Source organism: Bos grunniens, chromosome 1 (genome assembly GCF_055505025.1).
Source record: "Bos grunniens cultivar Pamir isolate PY7600 chromosome 1, Bosgru_T2T1.0, whole genome shotgun sequence".
NCBI lineage: Eukaryota > Metazoa > Chordata > Mammalia > Artiodactyla > Bovidae > Bos > Bos grunniens.
The window spans coordinates 103229056-103249624 of record NC_141165.1 but is presented as its reverse complement, the minus strand read 5'-3'; the positions used below and the strand labels follow the sequence as shown (position 1 = coordinate 103249624).

The following is a 20569-nucleotide window of genomic DNA, read 5'->3' as shown; positions in this document are numbered from 1 at the left end:
AGACTTGGGTTTGATCCCTGGGTTGAAAGATTCCCCTGGAGGAGGGCATGGCAATCCACTCCAGTATTCTTGCCTGGAGAATCCCATGGACCAAGGAACCCAATAGGCTATGGTACATAGGTTTGTGAAGAGTGGGACATGACTGAAGTGAGTTAGCACACACATACATTAAAATGGGTAAATTTAACCGTATGTAAATAAAACTGTATGTTCAATAAACCTAAGGCTGCTGCTGCTAAGTCGCTTCAGTCGTGTCCGACTCTGTGCGACCCCAGAGATGGCAGCCCACCAGGCTCCCCCGTCCCTGGGATTCTCCAGGCAAGAACACTGGAGTGGGTTGCCATTTCCTTCGCCAATGCATGAAAATGAAAAGTGAAAGTGAAGTCGCTCAGTCGTGTCCAACTCTTAGCAACCCCATGGACTGCAGCCTATCAGGCTCCTCTGTTCATAGGATTTCCCAGGCAAGAGTACTGGAGTGGGGTGCCATTGCCTTCTCTGTCTCTCTCTCTACTCCCATCATTTGGTCCTACAAATGCCAGGCTGACTTTCAAAGGAGGTCTGCTGAGTTCAAGTTCCAGTTATCTTATGGCTCCATTATATTTCCTCATGAACACGTATAGTTTGGATTTTCCAGGCAAGAGTACTGGAGTGGGGTGCCAGTGCCTTCTCCGAAACCTAAGGCTAGAGAGATTAAATTCCCAAAGCCACAAAATTTTGAAATGGCTCATAAGTGCTTGGAAATTACAGATCACTTCAGTGTAGAAAAGGAAGATAGAGACAAAACATGGTAGATATTACAACAATTACTCTTGGCTGAGTGCTTATCACTTTCCTAACATAATTTTGTTTTTGAAAAGAAATTTTTTTTCAACCTAGCAAAGGTGAGCTGTTAACTTCACTGAGCTTTAAGGACAGAAACAACTTATGTCTGCTGCTGCTGCTGCTGAGTCACTTCTATTGCCTTCTCCATAACTTATATCTAGCTGCCCTCAAAGATTGAGCTCTTGTTTTTTTTTCTCCCATTTTTTAAATATTTCACTTGACTGCACTGGGTCTTAGTTGTGACATGCAAATTTTTGGAAGAGCTTTTTATTCAGAGAATGTAATTTCAAAACCACAGTGAAATCCAAAGATGTCCTATAAAAAGTGACAGCTGTATGATAGTAGAAGTATATGAAAGAATTGGTTTGGCAACTATACATGAGTTCAAGTGGAAAGTGGCATGTGAACTCTCAGGTGAGGCATGTGGGTATCTAGTTCCCTGACCAGGGATCAAACCCTTCCCCTTGCATTGGGAGCTCAGGGTATTAATCACTAGACCACCAGGTGAGTCCCTCTTGTGTTTCTTAACAATAAGATGTGAGTTTCAATCCAGTATAGATAAAAAAGATAATTTTAGTAGTTTTGAGAATCAGAATATATCAAAAAGTGTTACCAGTGAAGTAATATTTAATCAGGGCTTTTGAGGAAGAGCAGAAGGAAGTTCTGACATTCATTTTCATTAGAGCTAATGATCTTGAGACAGAGAAAATCCTGCCCAGTCTCTGTGAGCCTCTTATATAACCCTCCTCAGTGTTATAAATTCCCCTCATGTCCTCTTTGTCATCCGTCACAAGAAAAAAGAGGACCTCCTTAATGTATTATGTATATATAATATATACTGAGGTCTCAGTATACAAATCCTAGGAGTACAGACGTGTGACAGACACCATTTCCTCTCTGATGGCCAAACCCTTTTGCTTTGAGGTAAAATTTACAGTAAAATGCACAAATCTTAAGTGTCCTATTGGATAAGTTCTGAAAAATGGTAGTCGACTCCCTAGTCAAGACAGAAAATACTTGCATCACCAAAGAAGTCTCTCTTTGCCCCTTCCAGGCAATGACCACTCCCACCCTATGCATTAGTTGAATACAGAGAAGTGTCATTTTTCACTTTGGGTAGGTGGACTGTAGATGATGAAAAGAGTTACGGAGGAAGAACACTGGGCGTCAACACACCAGAGTTTTTCCTGTCCAAGAGGTAATTCATAGCAATTACTTTCCAAAAGAATATAACTCAACAGCAATTACTTTCCAAAATCTATATTTTAAAATATAGATTTCTAAGTAAGTTGCAATCTGTCTCCTTTCCTAATTCACTTCAAACCTTTTCATTCATCATTCATTGAATAAACATTTATTGAGCACCGACTACGTGTTCGGTGGTTCTAGGAGGTTGTTGTGATACCCACATGCACAAACAAAATTGACAAATCTTTTTATACTGTTGGGGAAGACACACAAATTATAAATTAGAGGAGATAAGTATTATGGAAAAGGGGGCATGGGGTATAAGGCACTTTAGGAAGGCCTTGGAAGTCATTACAAGGACTTTGGTTTTCCCTCTGAATCAACAGGATCCAAGAGAGGGTTTTGAGCATTGTTATGATCCAACATATTTCAGAAGGATCGTTTCACATACACAATGGAGTATTTTATTTTTCAGAGTCTATAATCAACTTTATTTTAATATAATCTAAACACATATCATTTAGAAAATACCAAGAAAAATTTATGTACAAGAGTTGATGCTATCACATTTGGACAAAGCTGACAAGTTCCTGCTATGAGCATATCCCAGGAGATAACACTGAAGAAACCTAATATATTGGAGTAGATTTTGTGGCATTTGGCCCACAGTTTGATAGCCCTCAGGGTTAACCTGAAGTTGTCAATGTTTGATACTAGATGTAAAACATCTCGTAAAACCATTTCATTGATTTGCAATAAAATCAGAACCCTGCAATCATTAAGACTTCTTATACATATCTAAATTTTTAAGCAGACTGTCATGTTTTAAGTCCAAATTTCCTGGAATAGTCTGCAGTGCTAATCTTGCAAACAAAATATCAATCTCTATTCCATCAAACAGTTTGGTAACTTGGTACAAATGCCTCTTCAACAGCTCTTAAATCTTTTACTTCTCCCTGTAATTTCAACTTATCATAGAATGAGGTGAAAAAGTCACTTCAATCAACATGTCTTGGTGCAACACACAATGCATCAATATTGGCAGTTTTTTGTATGTACACCTAATCTGTAAGATCCAGAGGTAAACATTTTCCCATCAGCATGTTCAATTAGAGATTGTGGAAGATTATTGCTTTCACTGATTTCTCGTATCCAGTCTTTTACCAGGTTAATCTTCCCAAAATTAAAATCCTGCACTGAAGTTCCTCTTTCTCTTCAAAAATCCCAAAGGGCTTCAGAGTCTCCACTAGTTTCTGTGTAAGTAGGCAGTTAGTCTCCTTGGGGGCTGCTAAGCAGAAGGGAGAAGCAATGCCATAGTGCTTCTGTGGCGGGTGTTTGCTGTGATCCCTGCTTTGTAACTGGAAACAGCTTTGTCTCAGCGGCGGCACTGCCCAGTCATACTCCACCCCGCTTGCCTGCAACGGCAGCCAGGCATACTCTGGGCAGGATCCACTGATGTGGGAAGGAGGGGCCTTGGCTGCCTCAGCCCTGGTCCAACCTCACTCCTGCTCTGGCCTAGAGTATTTTATTTTAAAATAAAAGTTTTAAGTTTAAAATTTTCTAGTTGCCTTTTTACTAGAGGCACTATAATGTATCATTCAATCTGGAACACTTAAAAAACTATATATAACTCACATATACATAAAATATAGACAACTTAAGTGCATAGGTTGTGAATATTTACATATGGATGGATGCATCTAAGTAGCTGACACCCAGATGATGGTAAGCTCACCTAATTACGCTGAGACAAGAGGCATAATCAGGACTGATTACTTCCTTGTGAATAGATTCTTTGGGGCAAGAATATTGTCAGTGATACATCGTATCATGTCAGGAAACACATTTTTGCTTGTACCATGCCTGGTGACGATAAAGTTGAATACCTTAACCAGATACATCTGGTTAAGGTGTATATGACCAAATTTCAACTGTTGCCTATAAGACCCATTTTGTTCAATGTAGAGATTTACCTGAGGCATTTTCAAGCAAATTAATTCCACTCAGTAACTTAGTATTTTTAAAATGTCCCCATCTCTATCCTCTGCTCCCTTAGGGCTGGGCATCTTTGGAGAGACAGTCACTTCTGCTTCTGTTTCCCATAAGTTCACAGGCTTTCTTTTTGATGCAGCCTTCTAAGCAGGCTGTGCACTCCGGGAGCAGGAAGCATAGAGAGTGGAGCGGCCCAGAGTTCAGCTGTCTAAAGTCACCGTGGAGTTGATTGTAGTCACTTCTCTATCATTAATTATAATCATAGCTGTACACTTTTACTGGCATTATGATCTCACTGCAGGCTTTTTGTTAATACTTTATTCCTATAAAGTAAATGAAATGTTTTAGAATTGAGAGGAAATAGCAAGTTAAATTCTTGAAAAGAACCAAGAAACCCACCACGAAATCCCAATAAAATCTCCCTTAAACTTTAGGACCATGTGTGGAAAGCATGTGGCCATGTCATCAAGGAATGACAATATTCAAGTTATATTATTCTCTAATATGTTCTTGTCCTGTGCAGCTCATGGGCAGGAGAGGCCCCACAGGGAACTTAAACCATTTGCCCAGTGGCCCAAGAATGTAACTAAAAGGCTACCCAAAGTGATCTCCATTGTATTCAACTTGCTTGACAAAAGATTGTGGCAGGAAAGAGGATAGCTGAAATGGGAAAAGATGAGTAGTGCACACTCACATACTTCCTCCTGTGGGACATGGTATTTGTGCTGGGGCCTGAAGGCTGGCACTTCTGGCTGTGGATGGGGAGAGTCTAGCTGGAGACTCTTCCCCCCACCACCTGAGGCTTCAGTTTTCCAACTGCCCTAGACCTCCGGCGTTCAATCATGATGATACCAAATGTGGGCCCCCAGCAGACCAACAGAGAACTTGGGATGAAGCCCAGAATGGTTTTCTACACAACTGTGGGGTGAGGAGATGGATCCCTGGGAACCAAGTCTGGGCTGAATCAGCCCCTCTATCCAGAAGGATGGATCTCTTGTTATCCTCCTCCTCCATAGGCCCCTCTCCTAAGCTAAGCCCAGAAGCACACTTTGCCCTCTTCAGCAGAAAACACGACAGTTTCCTTTGAGCATCCTGCTACTCCCCCATTTGTGCCTTTCAGAAAATACTTCCGATTGTAGCCTCTACTTCTCTCCTCCCCTAATTCAACCCACACCAAATCATCTACATTCTCTACTGCTTTCAATATTCTCCAATCTATTATGTTATCTGTATCTTCTTCAGCTTCATTTGATATGACACTGCTGTTCCTTGAAGCTGTCTTCAGCCCCAATGCAGCTCTTACCCTTATTAGTGTTTAAGTATAATTACCAAATAATTATCTAGTAGCCAGGTTTCTTCTTTGGCACCTATAGAAGGTGCTAGGCCCTTTAAACATGAGAAACTGAATTATCCCACATGATTTTTCTAATAGATCTTGTATCCTACTCTCTTCAGAAGTATAAGCCTCAGTTCATTTACTTGCTTAAAACTTTTCAGTGGCCCATCATCCAGGGATGGTCTGAAGCTTATTTTCCATGACATTCTGTCACTACTGGCAATTTCTTTATCCTAAGTCCTTTCACAACCTTGGCATTGGTCCCTATACTGAAAAATGACCTTACATCCTCCTTTACATCTAGATAATTCTTCCTTTAAATTAAGAAACTTCGTGTTTGATCACAATCATCACATGGTGATACAGTTGTTTACATAGCAGTTATCCCCATTATACTGTAGGCCACTTAAATGAAGGACGTTTTTGCTAGTCATTATTTCTGTGTAGTACATTGGCCTGGGATATAGTAATTATACAGTGGTTACTGACTCAAAGTTATGGGTCTCCAGGTAGATGCATTAAGCCTTGACATAAAAATGTCCTTTTTCCTAGGAATATACTTTCCTAGCGAGAATTTCTGTGAAACTCTTTACTGACAACTTGTGCTTGAAATGCAGGGCTAATTAAGATAAATATGTATCTCTTTTCTCCCTCCAGCTAAAAACCGGATGCCCACATTCAGTGTGTAGAAAAGTACCAGGTAATTACCTGTGTACACACTCAGGGCACAGCATATTGTCCTCCAGGTGTGGGGGTGGAAAGTCACCAGACGGTATCAGGAAGAATGCAGACACCCTCCTTCGTTTTCCAGGCACCCAGGCCTGCCCAGCGTGAAACTGTAAACGAACCCAGCCTTCTGTGTTAGCTGGGAGACTTCTCCCGTGGACCACACACCACTGGACCTCTGGAGAAGGAAAAGAGAGGCAAGTATGAGCACAGCAAGACCCAGTCCTAATGTTTGCATCTGCACCATGGCCTTTGGTTCAACTGTCTTTCTCAAGTGCCAGCTCTCAGATACTAACACTGAACACCTACTTATTCCACTCTGTTCCTCTTAGAAAATTATGTAAAAACATTCAATTTTTTAAAAGAAATTAAGAATTTCCTGTTAATTTTTTTTTTTTTAAAGAAACAAATAATACAGTTGGATGTATAGAGGCAAGTGGGTAGATGACAGTGTGTTCCGGGGTAGGGGCGGGGTCAAATCTTACCTCTGCCCATCTGGGATCCTAACAAAAACATTAACAAGGGAAAAACAGTTGATGAATTCATGCAGCACACACAGTTCAGGGAAAAAAAGCAAAAACTAGCTCAAAATGGCAGCTTAGAATATTCCATCTTATATAACACCTTCCGACAAAGAATAATACATTTGTAAAGAAATGACAGGACAAAGGGAAGCAGTTTTAGGCTCCCACGGGTGGCAAACAGTGGGAAGGTAAATATAGGAGAGGAAACTAATGGATGAGGTATGTTTGCAGGTTACTCTGGATAAATCTGTCTCCAGCAAAAAGAACATAGATATCCTGCGTTTAGGCTAGAAAAGGAGAGCCTTTTCTGGGTTTGCTGCTTCTTAATTGCCTTCAGCTCAAGATTTTTATGGCAAAAGCATTCATTCTGGTTTCCTTCAATAGAAACATTAAGCCAGATTAGGTCTGGGAAGGCCCAGTTCAGGGGTCTCATATCTTAAAAAATTTTTTTTTGTTTAATGGAGAGGGGTATCTTACACATCTGAAGCAAAGTCCTGGAATAACACCCCACTGTGTGCAAAAGACAGTGGGCAGGATATGGTTCCAGGCTTTGCTCCTGAGGGGCAAGGGAGGTCACCAGGGGATAAGGGTCTCAACAGACATTGTAATGGCTAACCAGTACATGGTCTTCATTAATTTTATCTCCTTGATACAAGAGCCTCTTGATGAAAGTGAAAGAGGAGAGTGAAAAAGTTGGCTTAAAGCTCAACATTCAGAAAACTAAGATCATGGTATCCGGTCCCATCACTTCATGGGAAATAGATGGAGAAACAGTGGAAACAGTGGCTGACTTTACTTTTTGGGCTCCAAAATCACTGTAGATGGAGACTGCAGCCATGAAATTAAAACATGCTTATTCCTTGGAAGGAAAGTTATGACCAACCTAGATCAGATCAGATCAGTCACTCAGTCATGTCCGACTCTTTTCGACCCCATGAATCGCAGCATGCCAGGCCTCCCTGTCCATCACCAACTCCCGGAGTTCACTCAGACTCATGTCCATCGAGTCAGTGATGCCATCCAGCCATCTCATCCTCTGTGGTCCCCTTCTCCTCCTGCCCCCAATCCCTCTTTCCCATCAGAGTCTTTTCCAATGAGTCAACTCTTCGCATGAGGTGGCCAAAGTACTGGAGTTTCAGCTTTAGCATCATTCCTTCCAAAGAAATCCCAGGGCTGATCTCCTTTAGAATGGACTGGTTGGATCTCCTTGCAGTCCAAGGGACTCTCAAGAGTCTTCTCCAACACCACAGTTCAAAAGCATCAATTCTTCGGCACTCAGCCTTCTTCACAGTCCAACTCTCACATCCATACATGACCACAGGAAAAACCACAGCCTTGACTAGCTGGACCTTTGTTGGCAAAGTCATGTCTCTGCTTTTGAATATGCTATCTAGGTTGGTTATAACTTACTTTCCTTCCAAGGAGTAAGTGTCTTTTAATTTCATGGCTGCAGTCACCATTTGCAGTGATTTTGGAGCCCAGAAAAATAGTCTGACACTGTCTCCACTGTTTCCCCATCTATTTCCCATGAAGTGATGGGACCGGATGCCATGATCTTCATTTTCTGAATGTTGAGCTTTAAGCCAATTTTTCACTCTCCATTTAAAAGCAGAGATATTACTTTGCCAACAAAGGTCCATCTATTCAAGGCTATGGTTTTTCCAGTAGTCATGTATGGATGTGAGAGTTGGACTGTGAAGAAGGCTGAGCGCCGAAGAATTGATGCTTTTGAACTGTGGTGTTGGAGAAGACTCTTGAGAGTCCCTTGGACTGCAAGGAGATCCAACCAGTCCATCCTAAGGGAAATCAGTACTGAGTGTTCATTGAAAGGACTGATGTTGAGGCTGAACTCCAATACTTTGGCTACCTGATGCTAAGAGCTGACTCATTTGAAAAAATCCCGATGCTAGGAAAGATTGAAGGCAGGAGAAGGGGCTGACAGAGGATGAGATGGTTGAATGGCATCACCGACTCAATAGGCATGAGTTTGAGTAAACTCTGGGAGTTGATGATGGTCAGGGAGGCCTGGCGTGCTGCAGTCTGTGGAGTCGCAAAGAGTCGGACATGACTGAGCGACTAAACTGAACTGAATTCTATTCCTGTAACTCTTACCAAAACATCATGAAATAGGTATATTATTATTAACCTACTTTACCCAGAGCAACCTGGGAACTAGAGATACAGGGCTTTAGCTCAGGCAATTGATTTTAGAGCCTGCTTTTACTTTTGTAATTCTTTAAAGGGGGAAAAAAATTAAGCCAGATTGCTGTCTTCTTCTGATGACTTCATTAATTTAGAACAGTGTTTCTCAAAGTGTGGTCCCCAGATTAGCAGTGCCTGGGAAATTGTTGGAAATGTAAATTCCTATCAAGACCTGAATCAGGACCTATCAAGACCTGAATCAGAAAAATCTGTGGCTGGGTGTAAGGAATCACCATGCCTTCAGGTGATATTGATAATATTCTGAAGTTAGTCAGTGGCTAATATCAATTAAGCTTCTTTTCCCACCTAAGCCAGAACCTGTTCTTAAAATGAGCTTACTGGGACTTCCCTGGTGGCACCGTGGGTAGGAACCTGCCTGCCAATGCAGGGGACACTGGTTGTATCCTTGGTACGGGAAGATTTTACATGCCGTGGAGCAACTAAGCCTGGGTGCCACAACTCCTGAGTCCGAGTGCTGTAACTACTGAAGCTGGCTCGCCTAGAAGCCTGTGCCCCGCAAGAGAAGGCTCTGCAATGAGAAGCCCACCCACTGCAACCAAGAGTACTGCCCAGTCCCTGTGACTGGAGAAAGCCCATGTTCAGCAATGACGACCCAGTGTAACCGCAAAGAAATATATAAATATATATATTTTAATAATGAGCTCACCACAAGTTTCTTGCGATCGCACTGACTCCGTCTTCACGGCCCTGGCTGTCATTCTGCTCCAGGCGGCAAACACAGCTTCCGAGTCGGGGGCAGAAGTTGATACAACTGCCTCAAGAGGCGGAGGAGCTCCCTCAAGGGCAGGCGGCCCCCGTGCAGGAGGAGCAGCCCCTTCAGAAGACGTTCTCTCAACAGAGCATTCCAGTGGTAGTTCCCCCTTTTCTATCTTTATCCTTTTCGATAGTGACAGGATCCTGGCCTCCTGTGCTGTGGCAGGAATGTTCTACAAAGAGGATTTAAAAGATGAAAGGCTATTCTTCTACTCACCTTTTGATGCTAAAATAAGTAATTAGGATGAGAACTAAATCTTCTCCTGAGCCACATTCCCTACAAATTACTCACTTTTTGATGAGGGTAAGCATATTCACAGAGTCGTTTATATCCATCTAGTTTCTAAGACAAGAGAAGAGTGAGTGAATAATCAGACTAAGGTTCATGGTCTTCCTCCCAAGAGCCTCATTCCCACTCTGGACTCTCACCGGGCCTTTGGTGCTCAGTTTTAACTGCTGGCACCAAGCACGAATGACGTCCCTATGGACCAGGTTGACAGGCGGCAGGACAGCAGGTAGAGGGGGGATGGGGATCTGCGTCGGTGTCTTCGGAGGTTTCACACAGTCACAACGCTGTGACATGTCTCCTGGACGGCAAGCTGAAGGGGAATGGGATAGAACGAGCAATAATTAACTTTAACGTGGACCTTTCGAATGTCAAAAGTACAATCACTTTTAGTTCTCAGTAGTCTAATCCCCACTGTGCAATTCAATGATTCCCAAAAGACTACCTAACCTCCAAGGGTGTGCGTGTGCAGTCATGTCTGACTCTTTTGTGGCCCCATGGACTGTAGCTCGCCAGGGTCCTCTGTCCATGGGATTTCCCAGGCAAGAATACTGGAGTGGGTTGCCGTTTCCTCCTCCAGGGGATCTTCCTGACCCAGGGATCAAACCCTCATCTCCTGCATTGGCAGGCAGACTCTTTACCACTGAGCCACCTGGAAAGCCGCAAACTCCAAGGGACAGAACCTCAAACCTAAGACTGACAATATTTCTGAATCCCTCAGTTTTCTTACTTCCTAAAACTCCCCACTACTCACACACACTTGCTCTTTTGTGAGAGCAATAAGCCACAGACTCTGAAGAGGTTGACCTAGAGACTACAGTTCTCTAGAGGTTGACCTAGAGAGTGCACTTCCAATTCCTGAGGGAATAATAGAAGTTTTTAGAACTGAGGTCATAAATACTCAATGATACCTTGCCCTCTCACCACAAGACAAAATAAACCACTCAGCAATGCTACACAACTACTAGGACCCATAACTCTTGCAGCCCACCCCAGCCAGGGCAGCGCTCCGGTTTCCTGATGCACCTCACATACTCTTACCATTCAAGGATTCGAAGGACACCCCTCCAGAACAGTCACAGCTATAGTGACACAAAGTGTAGGTGGTTTACCTAATTATTCTGAGTAAATTACAACTGACCCTCCACCCTGACCTTGACCCAACTTACCATAAAGTGAAGCTTCAAGGGTGGGATTTCAAATTTATACCCATCTGTACTCAGATCACTACACATTGAGCTCCTTATCTCCCAGCAGCAGAGTAGGAGAAACAATGCTCAGAACCAAGAGGTGAGACTTAAGCTAGGCTTTCGAAGTGTAGGATTTACAGAATACAGGATGAAAATTTCTTTCCTCCTTTTTCAGACCCAACGAAACACGATTTGAGGAACTGTAGCTCTCTTACCTGTGCTATTTTTTGTATCTCTTTTTCTTTTGGCTCCCTTTGCTGAATTTTTTGCTATCTCTGCTTCACCAGAAGTTCCCTGTCCCTTTTCAGCTTCTACTGATGTAAGTCTGCAACTCATACGTTCTTCAGATTTCTCTGTGGAGTTGTTCTGGGGACAGAGGAACCAGCCAGTCATTGTTTTGGGGTCCGACCCACTGTATCCACTGCCTGACTTCAGATACCTCACGTCCAAGGCACCAAGACAATCACTGAACAGTGTTAGCGATGTGGAATCCCTTCTGGACATCATCTTAATACTCAGGTTTATAAGAAAGGGAAGCAATGATGGGGAAATGGAAGGCTGATTTGAAAGTACGAGAAAAGGGGGATTCCATGGCTGTCCAGTGGTTAGGACTCTGTGCTTTCACTGCCAAGGGTCCAAGTTCAATCCCTGGTTGGGGAGTGGGGGAACTAAGATTCTGCAAGCCAATCAGCACAGCTCCCTCCCCCCAAAAAGAAAGAAAATATAAAACAAAAGACATAGAAGAAACTAGCCTCTGCTTTGGAGAAAACCCTAAGATCTCTCATCATATCCATTCTCCCTCACCTGGAAGGTTTTTTCCCCCTATTCCCCTCCTTGACCTCTACCAGATAAACCTCTCCCTGTACTATTGCTCCAAGCTACTGTCACAAAACTCCTTTCCAACCTATTTACTCTGCCGGAAGGGCTATCACTCAACTCTACACACACCACCATCCCTTATATTCATATCCTTAAACTTTAATCCTCTTTCATAAGCTCACTTTAGGTGTTTTAAGTTCATCTAATAACTTTTACTTTATAGACCAATACAAATCAACTGACTCATTCCTACCACTTGATGTAGGTTTATATTCGCTTGTGTGCTTTGATCCATACCTGTTACTCCATTTGATTATGAGGGTAGAATTCCTTTCCCTTTTGTTGTAAGAAATACTGGTTAATTCAAAAGAAACAAGAGAACAGTAGGGATAAAACTGTTTGATACAAAGAAACTAACATCTATTGAGTCTATACCTTCTATCTGGTATTGTTCCACAGGACAACACTCCTTTTTTTTCTTTCAATTTTCAGATGCAGAAGTTGAGGCTCAGAGGTTACATAACTAAGGGCACACAGGTAAGCATTTAAGATAGAAATTAAACCACAAATCATTATTAAAAATCCAAATTTTGTTCCCAAATCTAAATCCTGTCACCTCAAAAATGGAAGTATGGGACAAATTAACATTTGTATGGCATCTTTACATCTCTATAGCAGGTTTACATTCATACTCAAATCTCACATTTGCGTAGCCTTTACACAAATGATTAACTTTGGGGCTACACAGAAGGGTTTTTTTTGGCCACACCAAGAGGTTAGTGGGATCTTAGTTCCCCAACCAAGGATCAAACCCTGGCCCCAAGAAAGATGCTGAGTCTTAACCACTGGACCGCCAGAAAATTATCTGCTTACAAAAGTCTTAATTAAAATTGGGAGGGCAAAAATGACCTGGTTCTGGGAAAGAGAGCTGGAGAATGCTCAAGTTTCTCTGGCAGAGTAGCTCAATTTTTCTAGACAAGCCCCACAGCCTCTCCAACTTTAATTGCTGTCTGCAGTGCTCCTCTGTATGTCTGGTTTCTGACTGTCCCTTGGTCCTAAAGACTCAGGGAAACAGTGAATGCAGATCCAGCGACTTTGGTTTCGAACCTGTGTCTATAGAAGGGAAACTAAAGGATCTCATCCAATACACCAGGCAACGATCATATCAAGGAGTTTCTTTTTTTTAACAAGAGAAGGAAATTCTTAATTTAAGAATCAAGGCACCTTCTTTTCCCCTCAAAAAGAAGTGAGGGAATTCTAAGGAAACTTTTAGAATTCCAATTCTTAAGGCACCTTCTTTTCTTCTCAAAAGAGACAGTAAGTGTGCCCGACAATGATTCACAAAGACAGACAAAAGCAAACCCATTCAGATTGTACTTACCTCCTTGTTTCTGCTCTCCATGCTTAGAAAGGTCAAGGCTGATAAAATGAAGACTCTCCTTACTTCTGAAATGGCTCCGGCCCAAGATTGCTCTTTTAAAAGTCTCCTCCTCCTTCCGCCACCCATAAGCACTTTCCTTTTTCTCCTCCCCTCTGTCCCTCCCCCATAACATGTGAAAGCTAAGCTTGCCTGCTTTCTTATTCATGAGTGACTATTGTATGAATGAATACATTCGAAGCCCTTTCCTGTGAGTTTTTTAAACATTATCATTGAGGGTGTGGTTCCGGAGACTTTGGGAAGTTGAAAGCTCCTTCAGAAAAATTCCAAGGGAACACTTAGAATTCCAACTCTAGGAGTTGGACTCGGCTCAGAGTTTAAAGCGTCTGCCTCCAATGCGGGAGACCCGGGTTCGATCCCTGGGTCGGGAAGATCCGCTGGAGAAGGAAATGGGTAACCCATTCCAGTATTCTTGCCTGGAGAATCCCATATACAGAGGAGCCTGGTGGGCTACAGTCCACGGGCTCGCAAAGAGCTGGACACAACTGAGCGACTTCACTCACTTCACTAGCTACTAAACAACAGTATACATTTACTACTTAAGGTTTATACTTAAAGTGGGCTTCCCTGGTGGCTCAGATGATAAACAATCTGCCCACAATGCGGGAGACCCGAGGTTAGATTCCTGGGTCGGGAAGATCCCCCGGAGAAGGAAATGGCAACCCACTCCAGCATTTTTGCCTGGAGAATCCCATGGACAGAGGAACCTGGTGGACTATAGTCCCTGGGGTTGCAAAGAGTCAGACACAACTGAGTGAGTAACTCTGAAGTACTTGATTGAATCATCTTCATTTTCCCAGTGTAACTGAAGGTAATGTTTCTGAGTTCTAAAGTAGGAGATACCTAATCCTGGGCAAGATACAGTCTGTAATTTGTGTGTTAATAAATGGAGTGTGTGTTGAAATTATAATTTAGAAATTCTTAGGCCAACCACTATTTGGGGGAAACACAATTCTGAAAGAATTCACCAACCACTAAAAAAAAAAAAAAAAGGATATCTTATGTCCTACAATAAGGAGGATTAAAATAAGTTAAAATTTTTGATCATAATTAAAATTAATACTACTGAGTTCTTGAATGAAGCAAAAAGCCAAATAACTTTCTCATATTAATATATATTATATACATAATATATATATTACATATATATAATCCAAGCAAATAGACATTCAATTATGATGCTTGAAAAGGAGGAGCATTTGGCAGCCTGTAATAGGGGTTTAGATTTCATTAAGAAACTCAGGAAAGTAGATCTGAAGGACCAGATGAGCTTACCTAACTGAATACAGGAAGGTGGGGAGGGACCAGCCCAACCCTGTTCTGAGGAGGAAAGTGTAAACTGAGTCTGGACAGTGTGGCCTTTTCATATGTGGGCTAAAAGCAATAGAAAGTTAACAAAAAATTAAAATGGTGGTGGGGATGAATGGGAGCGGGTGGGCTCTGATGAGCGTTATTTTAAAGATTTCTCTAGGACATCCCTGGTTGTACAGTGGATAAGAATCTGCCTATCAATATGAAGGACACAGATTCAGTCCCCTGTCCAGGAAGATTCCACCTGCCACGGGGGAAGTAAGCCTGTGAAACACAACTATTCAGCCCCCACTCTAGAGGCTGTGCACTGCAACAAGAGAAGCCTGTGCTCTGTGATTGGAGAGTTGCCCCTGCTCACTACAACCAGAGAAAGCCCAAACAACAAGCAACAAAGACCTGGTGCAGCCAAAAAATTTTTTTAATTTAATTTAATTAAAGAAAATAAAAGAACAATCTCTCAACTGCAGTGAGGAGAAAGAAGTGGAGATGTGTTGAAACGGAAGACAGAGAGACCTGAATATTTCTGCCAGGTTTTCTTTTCTCTTTGTTTTTGTATTTTCTCTTCCTCCCCAAATTTTGATTGAATAAAGTAAGCTGAGTTAATGAAGCCTATAGTAGTTTACCTGGAGGCAATGAATCTTAAAAAGTCATTAATCTGCATAAACAGAAGACAAAACAGGATTATATCATACACAACCACCATTTCACATTTGATGAGATAGAGATTTTGTGGGAGGTGTGACTGTGGAGGCTGGTTGGAGAACTTGTTTGAATCTCTCTGCACTGTGTATTCACAGAAATGGTCTATTCAAAGTTAGGCTTATTTAAGATTTATTGTTGTTGTTGAGTCACTAAGTCGTGTTTCACTCTTTGGGACACTGTAGGCTGTAGCCTGCTGGGCTCCTTTCTCCATGGGATTTCCCAGGCAAGAATACTGGAGCAGGTTGCCATTCCATTCTCCAGGAGATATTCCTGACCCAGGAATGGAACCTGAATCTCCTGCTTGGCAGGTGGATTCTTTCGTGCTGAGCCACAGGGAAGCCTCATTTAAAATTACATGTAATTCAATTCATATCCAGAATGATTTTTACCAGTTTAATTATTCAATTTTGACACAATTTATGACAATCTACCTTTTAAATAGTATCTCTCATAGTGGGAAATTATTGCTCTTTATGGGGTTATTTTATTTTAAGAAACAGGCTAGTCATTTAGAAATAAATCTAGACAGTAAAGTAGGCCATCAGGTTTGTTAGTAACTTTGGTTAAAAAAGGGAAAAACTGGGGACTTTCCTGGTGGCACAGGAGACAGAAATCCTCCTGAAAATGCAGGGGACACTGGTCTCATCTCTGATCCAGGAAGATTCCACATGCCATGATGCAGCCAAGTCCCTGAGCCACAACTACTGAGCCCTCGCCTAGAACCATAAGAGAAGCCACTGCAATGGGAAGCCCGTGCACCACAACAAAGAGTCGCCCCCCTCACCACAACTAGAGAAAGCCTGCGTGCAGCGATGAAGACGGAGCACAGACAAAAGTAAATAAATCTTTTGTAAGGAAAAAATTGGAGGTAGCTGGTAGAGCTGATATCATGAAGTGGAAAAAAAAAAATCTGTCTCTTTATAATCTCCATCCCAACTTCCTTCCTCCCTGTCTTCCTTCCTTCATTTGTTAGGCACAAGGAAAATTATGACCAACCTAGACAGCATATTAAAAAGCAGAGACATTACTTTGCCAACAAAGGTCTGTCTAGTCAAGGCTATGGTTTTCCCAGTGGTATGTATGGATGTGAGAGTTGGACTATAAAGAAAGCTGAGTGCAGAAGAATTGATGCTTTTGAACTGTGGTGTTGGAGAAGACTCTTGAGAGTCCCTTGGACTACAAGGAGATCCACCTGGTCCATCCTAAGGGAAATTGGTCATGGGTGTTCATTGGAAGGACTGATGTTAAAGCTGAAACTCCAGTATTTTGGCTAACCTGATGTGAAGTGCTGACTCACTTGAAAAGACCCTAATTTTGGGAAAGATTGAAGGCAGGAGGAGAAGGGGATGACAGAGGAGGAGATGGTTAGATGGCATCACCGACTCAATGGACATGAGTTTGAGTGAACTCCGGGAGTTGGCGATGGACAGGGAGGCCTGGCGTGCTGCAGTTCATGGGGTTGCAAAGAGTCGGACATGACTGAGGGACCGAACTGAACTGAGCTGAACTGAAAAAGAAGGTAGTTTAGGTTCTTTCTTTACAGTAGAAGTTCCCCAAATATAAGCAAACATAGTGGCATGAATTACATACCTAGTTTTCTTTGATATCCACTTTAAAGGACAGGACATGCTAATTGGGGCAGATTTACCAGGAAGCCACTAAAGTTTAGGTTCTAGGTACTTGACTTGCACTGGCTCATCCCAGTTCCTGTGAAGGCTCTAGCAGTTGTGCATTCATAATTTTATATCATTTTTCTTAAAGAGGGAACTCCACAGTTGTACAAATTTTAGGTGATTCACAAATTCTGAAACGTTTGCACAAAACAATAGCGTTCTTGACAATCACATCTAGTGTGTTCTCCTTTGCTTCCCCTTCCCAGCTTCCCTTCTCTCCTTCCAGTTAACTGCTCCAGGAGAATCATTACTTGCTTATTAGGTTTCTAGCTTCTGATCTTTCTGTAGATACTAAATGCCAAAGTCATTGTGAAATTACTTTGAAATTTAGTATACATCTGAAATTGATAACGCTTTGGGGCTGACAAATTGCAAAAAGCAGCCACTCAGGTGGGCCAATTAAGAAAAAAGTTGCCACTTTCTCCAGGCTGATGCAGCTCTGAGTGAGGCCACAGGGCTTGGCAAGAGCCCCCTGAGCTTTATTCCAGCTTCAATTCACATCCTTTCTCTGTAGCTCCTGTGTGAAGGTCAAAGCCTGTACTATGTACTTTTACCCTGGCAGTTCTGTGTACCTGGTTATTTCTTCCCGCCACCCCCCCCCCCCCCGACAGTGTGTGGCATATGGGATCTTAGTTCCCTGACCAAGGATGGAACCTGTGCCCCCTACAGTGGAAGTGTAGGTTCTTAACTAAATGGACAGCCAGGAAAGTCCCCCTGGTTTATTTAAAATATGTTACTGAGGACATCTTCAAATGCTTTTTGAAGCCAAAATAAATTTTATCCATCAATACTCTAGAGATTCATCAGTGCTGTGGAGGATACTAATGTTTCCCAAAGGCTGTTCTTCACCAAGCCAAGTGATAGTGTTTGTAGATTGATGAGTGTTGATTTACCAAGCCTTTGTATGTTACTGGGGAAGAGTGGCAACGGTGAGCCTACAGGCCTTAATGAGCCAATTTCAACTGAAAGCAGGGTAATACCTGGTTCCACAGTAGTCTTCGTGATCATACAAACTCACCTAGATACAGTGACCTTCTTCAAAGCAAAGGAAGGAGAGTACAAAGATTTGGACCAGATATGGTGACTAAAACTATGATAGGGAAGAACCTGTTGTAGTCTACTAAAAATTAGTCACTAAAAGGGTGCTGCCCGTAAGCTTAAATTATACATGATGGCACATCTCTGGGAACCCAGCTCTAGGTAATGACCCTTAAGCTAAAATACCTTTGTGTAAGCTCACAGGAAACATCCTAAACAGGCCCACCTATGAATGAATGCAGAGAGGCAGAAATTAACACTTCCCCTCTGGAGGCTGAGCAGGTAATGACTGACTTTACTCCCTCCCCTTTTAGCATAAAAGAGACTGGAATTCACACTGTGAGGGGTGTGAGGGATCTTAGTTCCCGGACCAAGGATCGAACCCATACCTCCTGCAGTGGAAGTGCAGAGTCTTAACTACTGGACTGCCAGGGAACACCCGGAAGCCTAACTCAGGCAAGATGGCTCTTTGGAGCAGGAATTCACCAGCCTCTCAGTCTGCTGACTTTTCAAATAACGTCACTATTCCTTGTCCCAACAACTCGTCTCTCAGTTTATTGGTGTGTTGTGCGGTGAGTAGTGTGAACTTGGACTCGGTAATGAGACCATTCCTCCAGTTTCTGGTGTGAGAGACAAATCCCTATTCCTCCTCCTTATTCCCCACCAAGTCCTGTTGGGTCCATCTCCTCAATGTTTCACAGTGCTGCTACTCCTCATCTTCATCCTCCCAGCTACCATTGTGCTCAGGATTTCATTTCTTCTCCCCTGAAGCACTGTATAGCCTCCTTTTTGCTCTCCTTATCTTTATTCAGTCTCCCCTTTCTAAACCATCCTCCACACAAGTCTTACTATAGAAGGCTGTGCTGTCCACCTCCAGGAGACATAGGCCTGAATGGTGTCCCCTGGAGTCCTTCCAGTTCTAGAGTTCTAGTGACACAGGGAATAGGAAGTATGGCTACATGAATTTTTTTTTTAACCTCGGCAACTGTCCCAAGGAATTTAGGAGTGATATTTTGTATAAAAGCAGACTTAATTTAATTCTGTGGCATGTATGCATTTTTTCTCAGAAGCCTTAACTACTTTTAAATATAATTCACTCTCTTTGACTTTAAATGTTACCCAGCTCTGAAATACAGTGGCTTTTATAAAAATTGCTTTCCTCCTGAGCTAAAAGCATAATCATGCATAGAACAGGAAGAGTAACTTAAATGAGAATGATTACTAAATAACTGCAACCTCAAAGAGAAGATAGGTAATAACATTTTGCATTCAGATAAGCCTGCCTTTCATCTAAGTATCTCAAAGGAAGGTGGGTAGCTGATGCTGTGTTACGGTTGAAAATTACAACTGTGCAATTTCCTTATCCCTGAGTGTTTCCCTTCTTAAATATGATACTGAGTTGAAGCATCTCTAGAATTCAGTGTGTATTGGTTTTGAACACAGGTTTCTTTCTTCTCCCCTCTAACATCAACCCCGAGGTGTGAAGACATCGATGGAGCACTACCTGCCTTTGCTGCATTGAAGCATTTGCTATCATGGAGAAAAACATAATGAGAAGTGATGGATGGACATTTTTCTGAGCTGTTCTAAAGTTCTGATGGAAAAATACGGGGATGAAGATGGACATAAAACGTTTTTTTGCTCCCCAGAATCTATTTAATCACAATGCTAACACTTCAAGAACTCATAGGAGAGCTGGCCTGTTCACTCTGCAGGAGCAAAAGATTTACAGGATGTGCTCAGTGACATAGATAGAAATTATGCCTATTAGAGCCCTGAACTGAACTACTAAGAGCTTTCAGCATACTGATAGTAGATCTAGAAATTTCCAGAAATACATTGCAACTGATCCTCTTTATACACTTTCTTTTGTGAGTTTGTAACCTTGTATTGTTTTGGTGACTTGAAAATGTTCATCTAGTACCTGACTATGCTCAGTCACTTCAATCGTGTCCAACTCTTTGTGAGACTATGTACTGTGTAGCCCACCAGACTCCTCTGTCCATGGGATTTCCCAGGCAAGAATACTGGAGTGGGTTGCCATACCCTCCTCCAGGGGATCTTCCCAACACAGGGATGGAACCTAAGTCATCTGTATCTCCTGCATTGCAGGCAGATTCTTTATGGCTGAGCCACTGGGAAAGCCCAGTACATGTCTATTGCTGTTGCTGTGTAGTTGTTCCGTCATGTCTGGCTCTTTGCAACCCCATGGACAGCAGTGTGCCAGGCCTCCTTGTCCCCTACCATCTCCTAGATTTTGCTCAAACTTTTGTCCATTGAGTCTGTGATGCCATCCAACTGTCTTATCCTCTGCTGCCCCCTTCTCCTCCTCCCTTCAATCTTTCCCAACATCAAGGTCTTTTAAAATGAGTTGGCTCTTTGCATCAGGTGACCAAAGTACTGGAGTTCCAGCTTCAGCATCAGTCCTTTCAATGAATATTGAGAGTTGATTTCCTTTATGATTGACTGATTTGATCTCCTTGCAGTCCAAGGGACTCTCAAGAATCTTCTCCAGCACCACAGTTCAGAAGCATCAGTTCCTTGGTGC

The 20569-nt window shown here is 42.4% G+C and overlaps 1 protein-coding gene and 1 pseudogene across 1 annotated transcript; both read right to left on the bottom strand.

Moving 5' to 3' along the window:
- Positions 1-2526: 2526 nt before the first annotated feature.
- Positions 2527-3405, bottom strand: LOC147380033 (poly(A) polymerase alpha pseudogene; annotated as a pseudogene).
- On the bottom strand, positions 3402-13475 carry DPPA4 (developmental pluripotency associated 4). Its single transcript, XM_086320728.1, has 7 exons — positions 13241-13475; positions 11256-11406; positions 9994-10163; positions 9857-9907; positions 9458-9737; positions 6047-6242; positions 3402-4325 (listed from the first exon to the last, which is right to left on the bottom strand). The coding sequence occupies exons 1-7, from the start codon at positions 13364-13366 to the stop codon at positions 4295-4297; spliced, it is 1005 nt and encodes a 334-aa protein (XP_086176854.1). The 5' UTR covers positions 13367-13475; the 3' UTR covers positions 3402-4294.
- Between the last annotated feature and the right edge of the window lie 7094 nt (positions 13476-20569).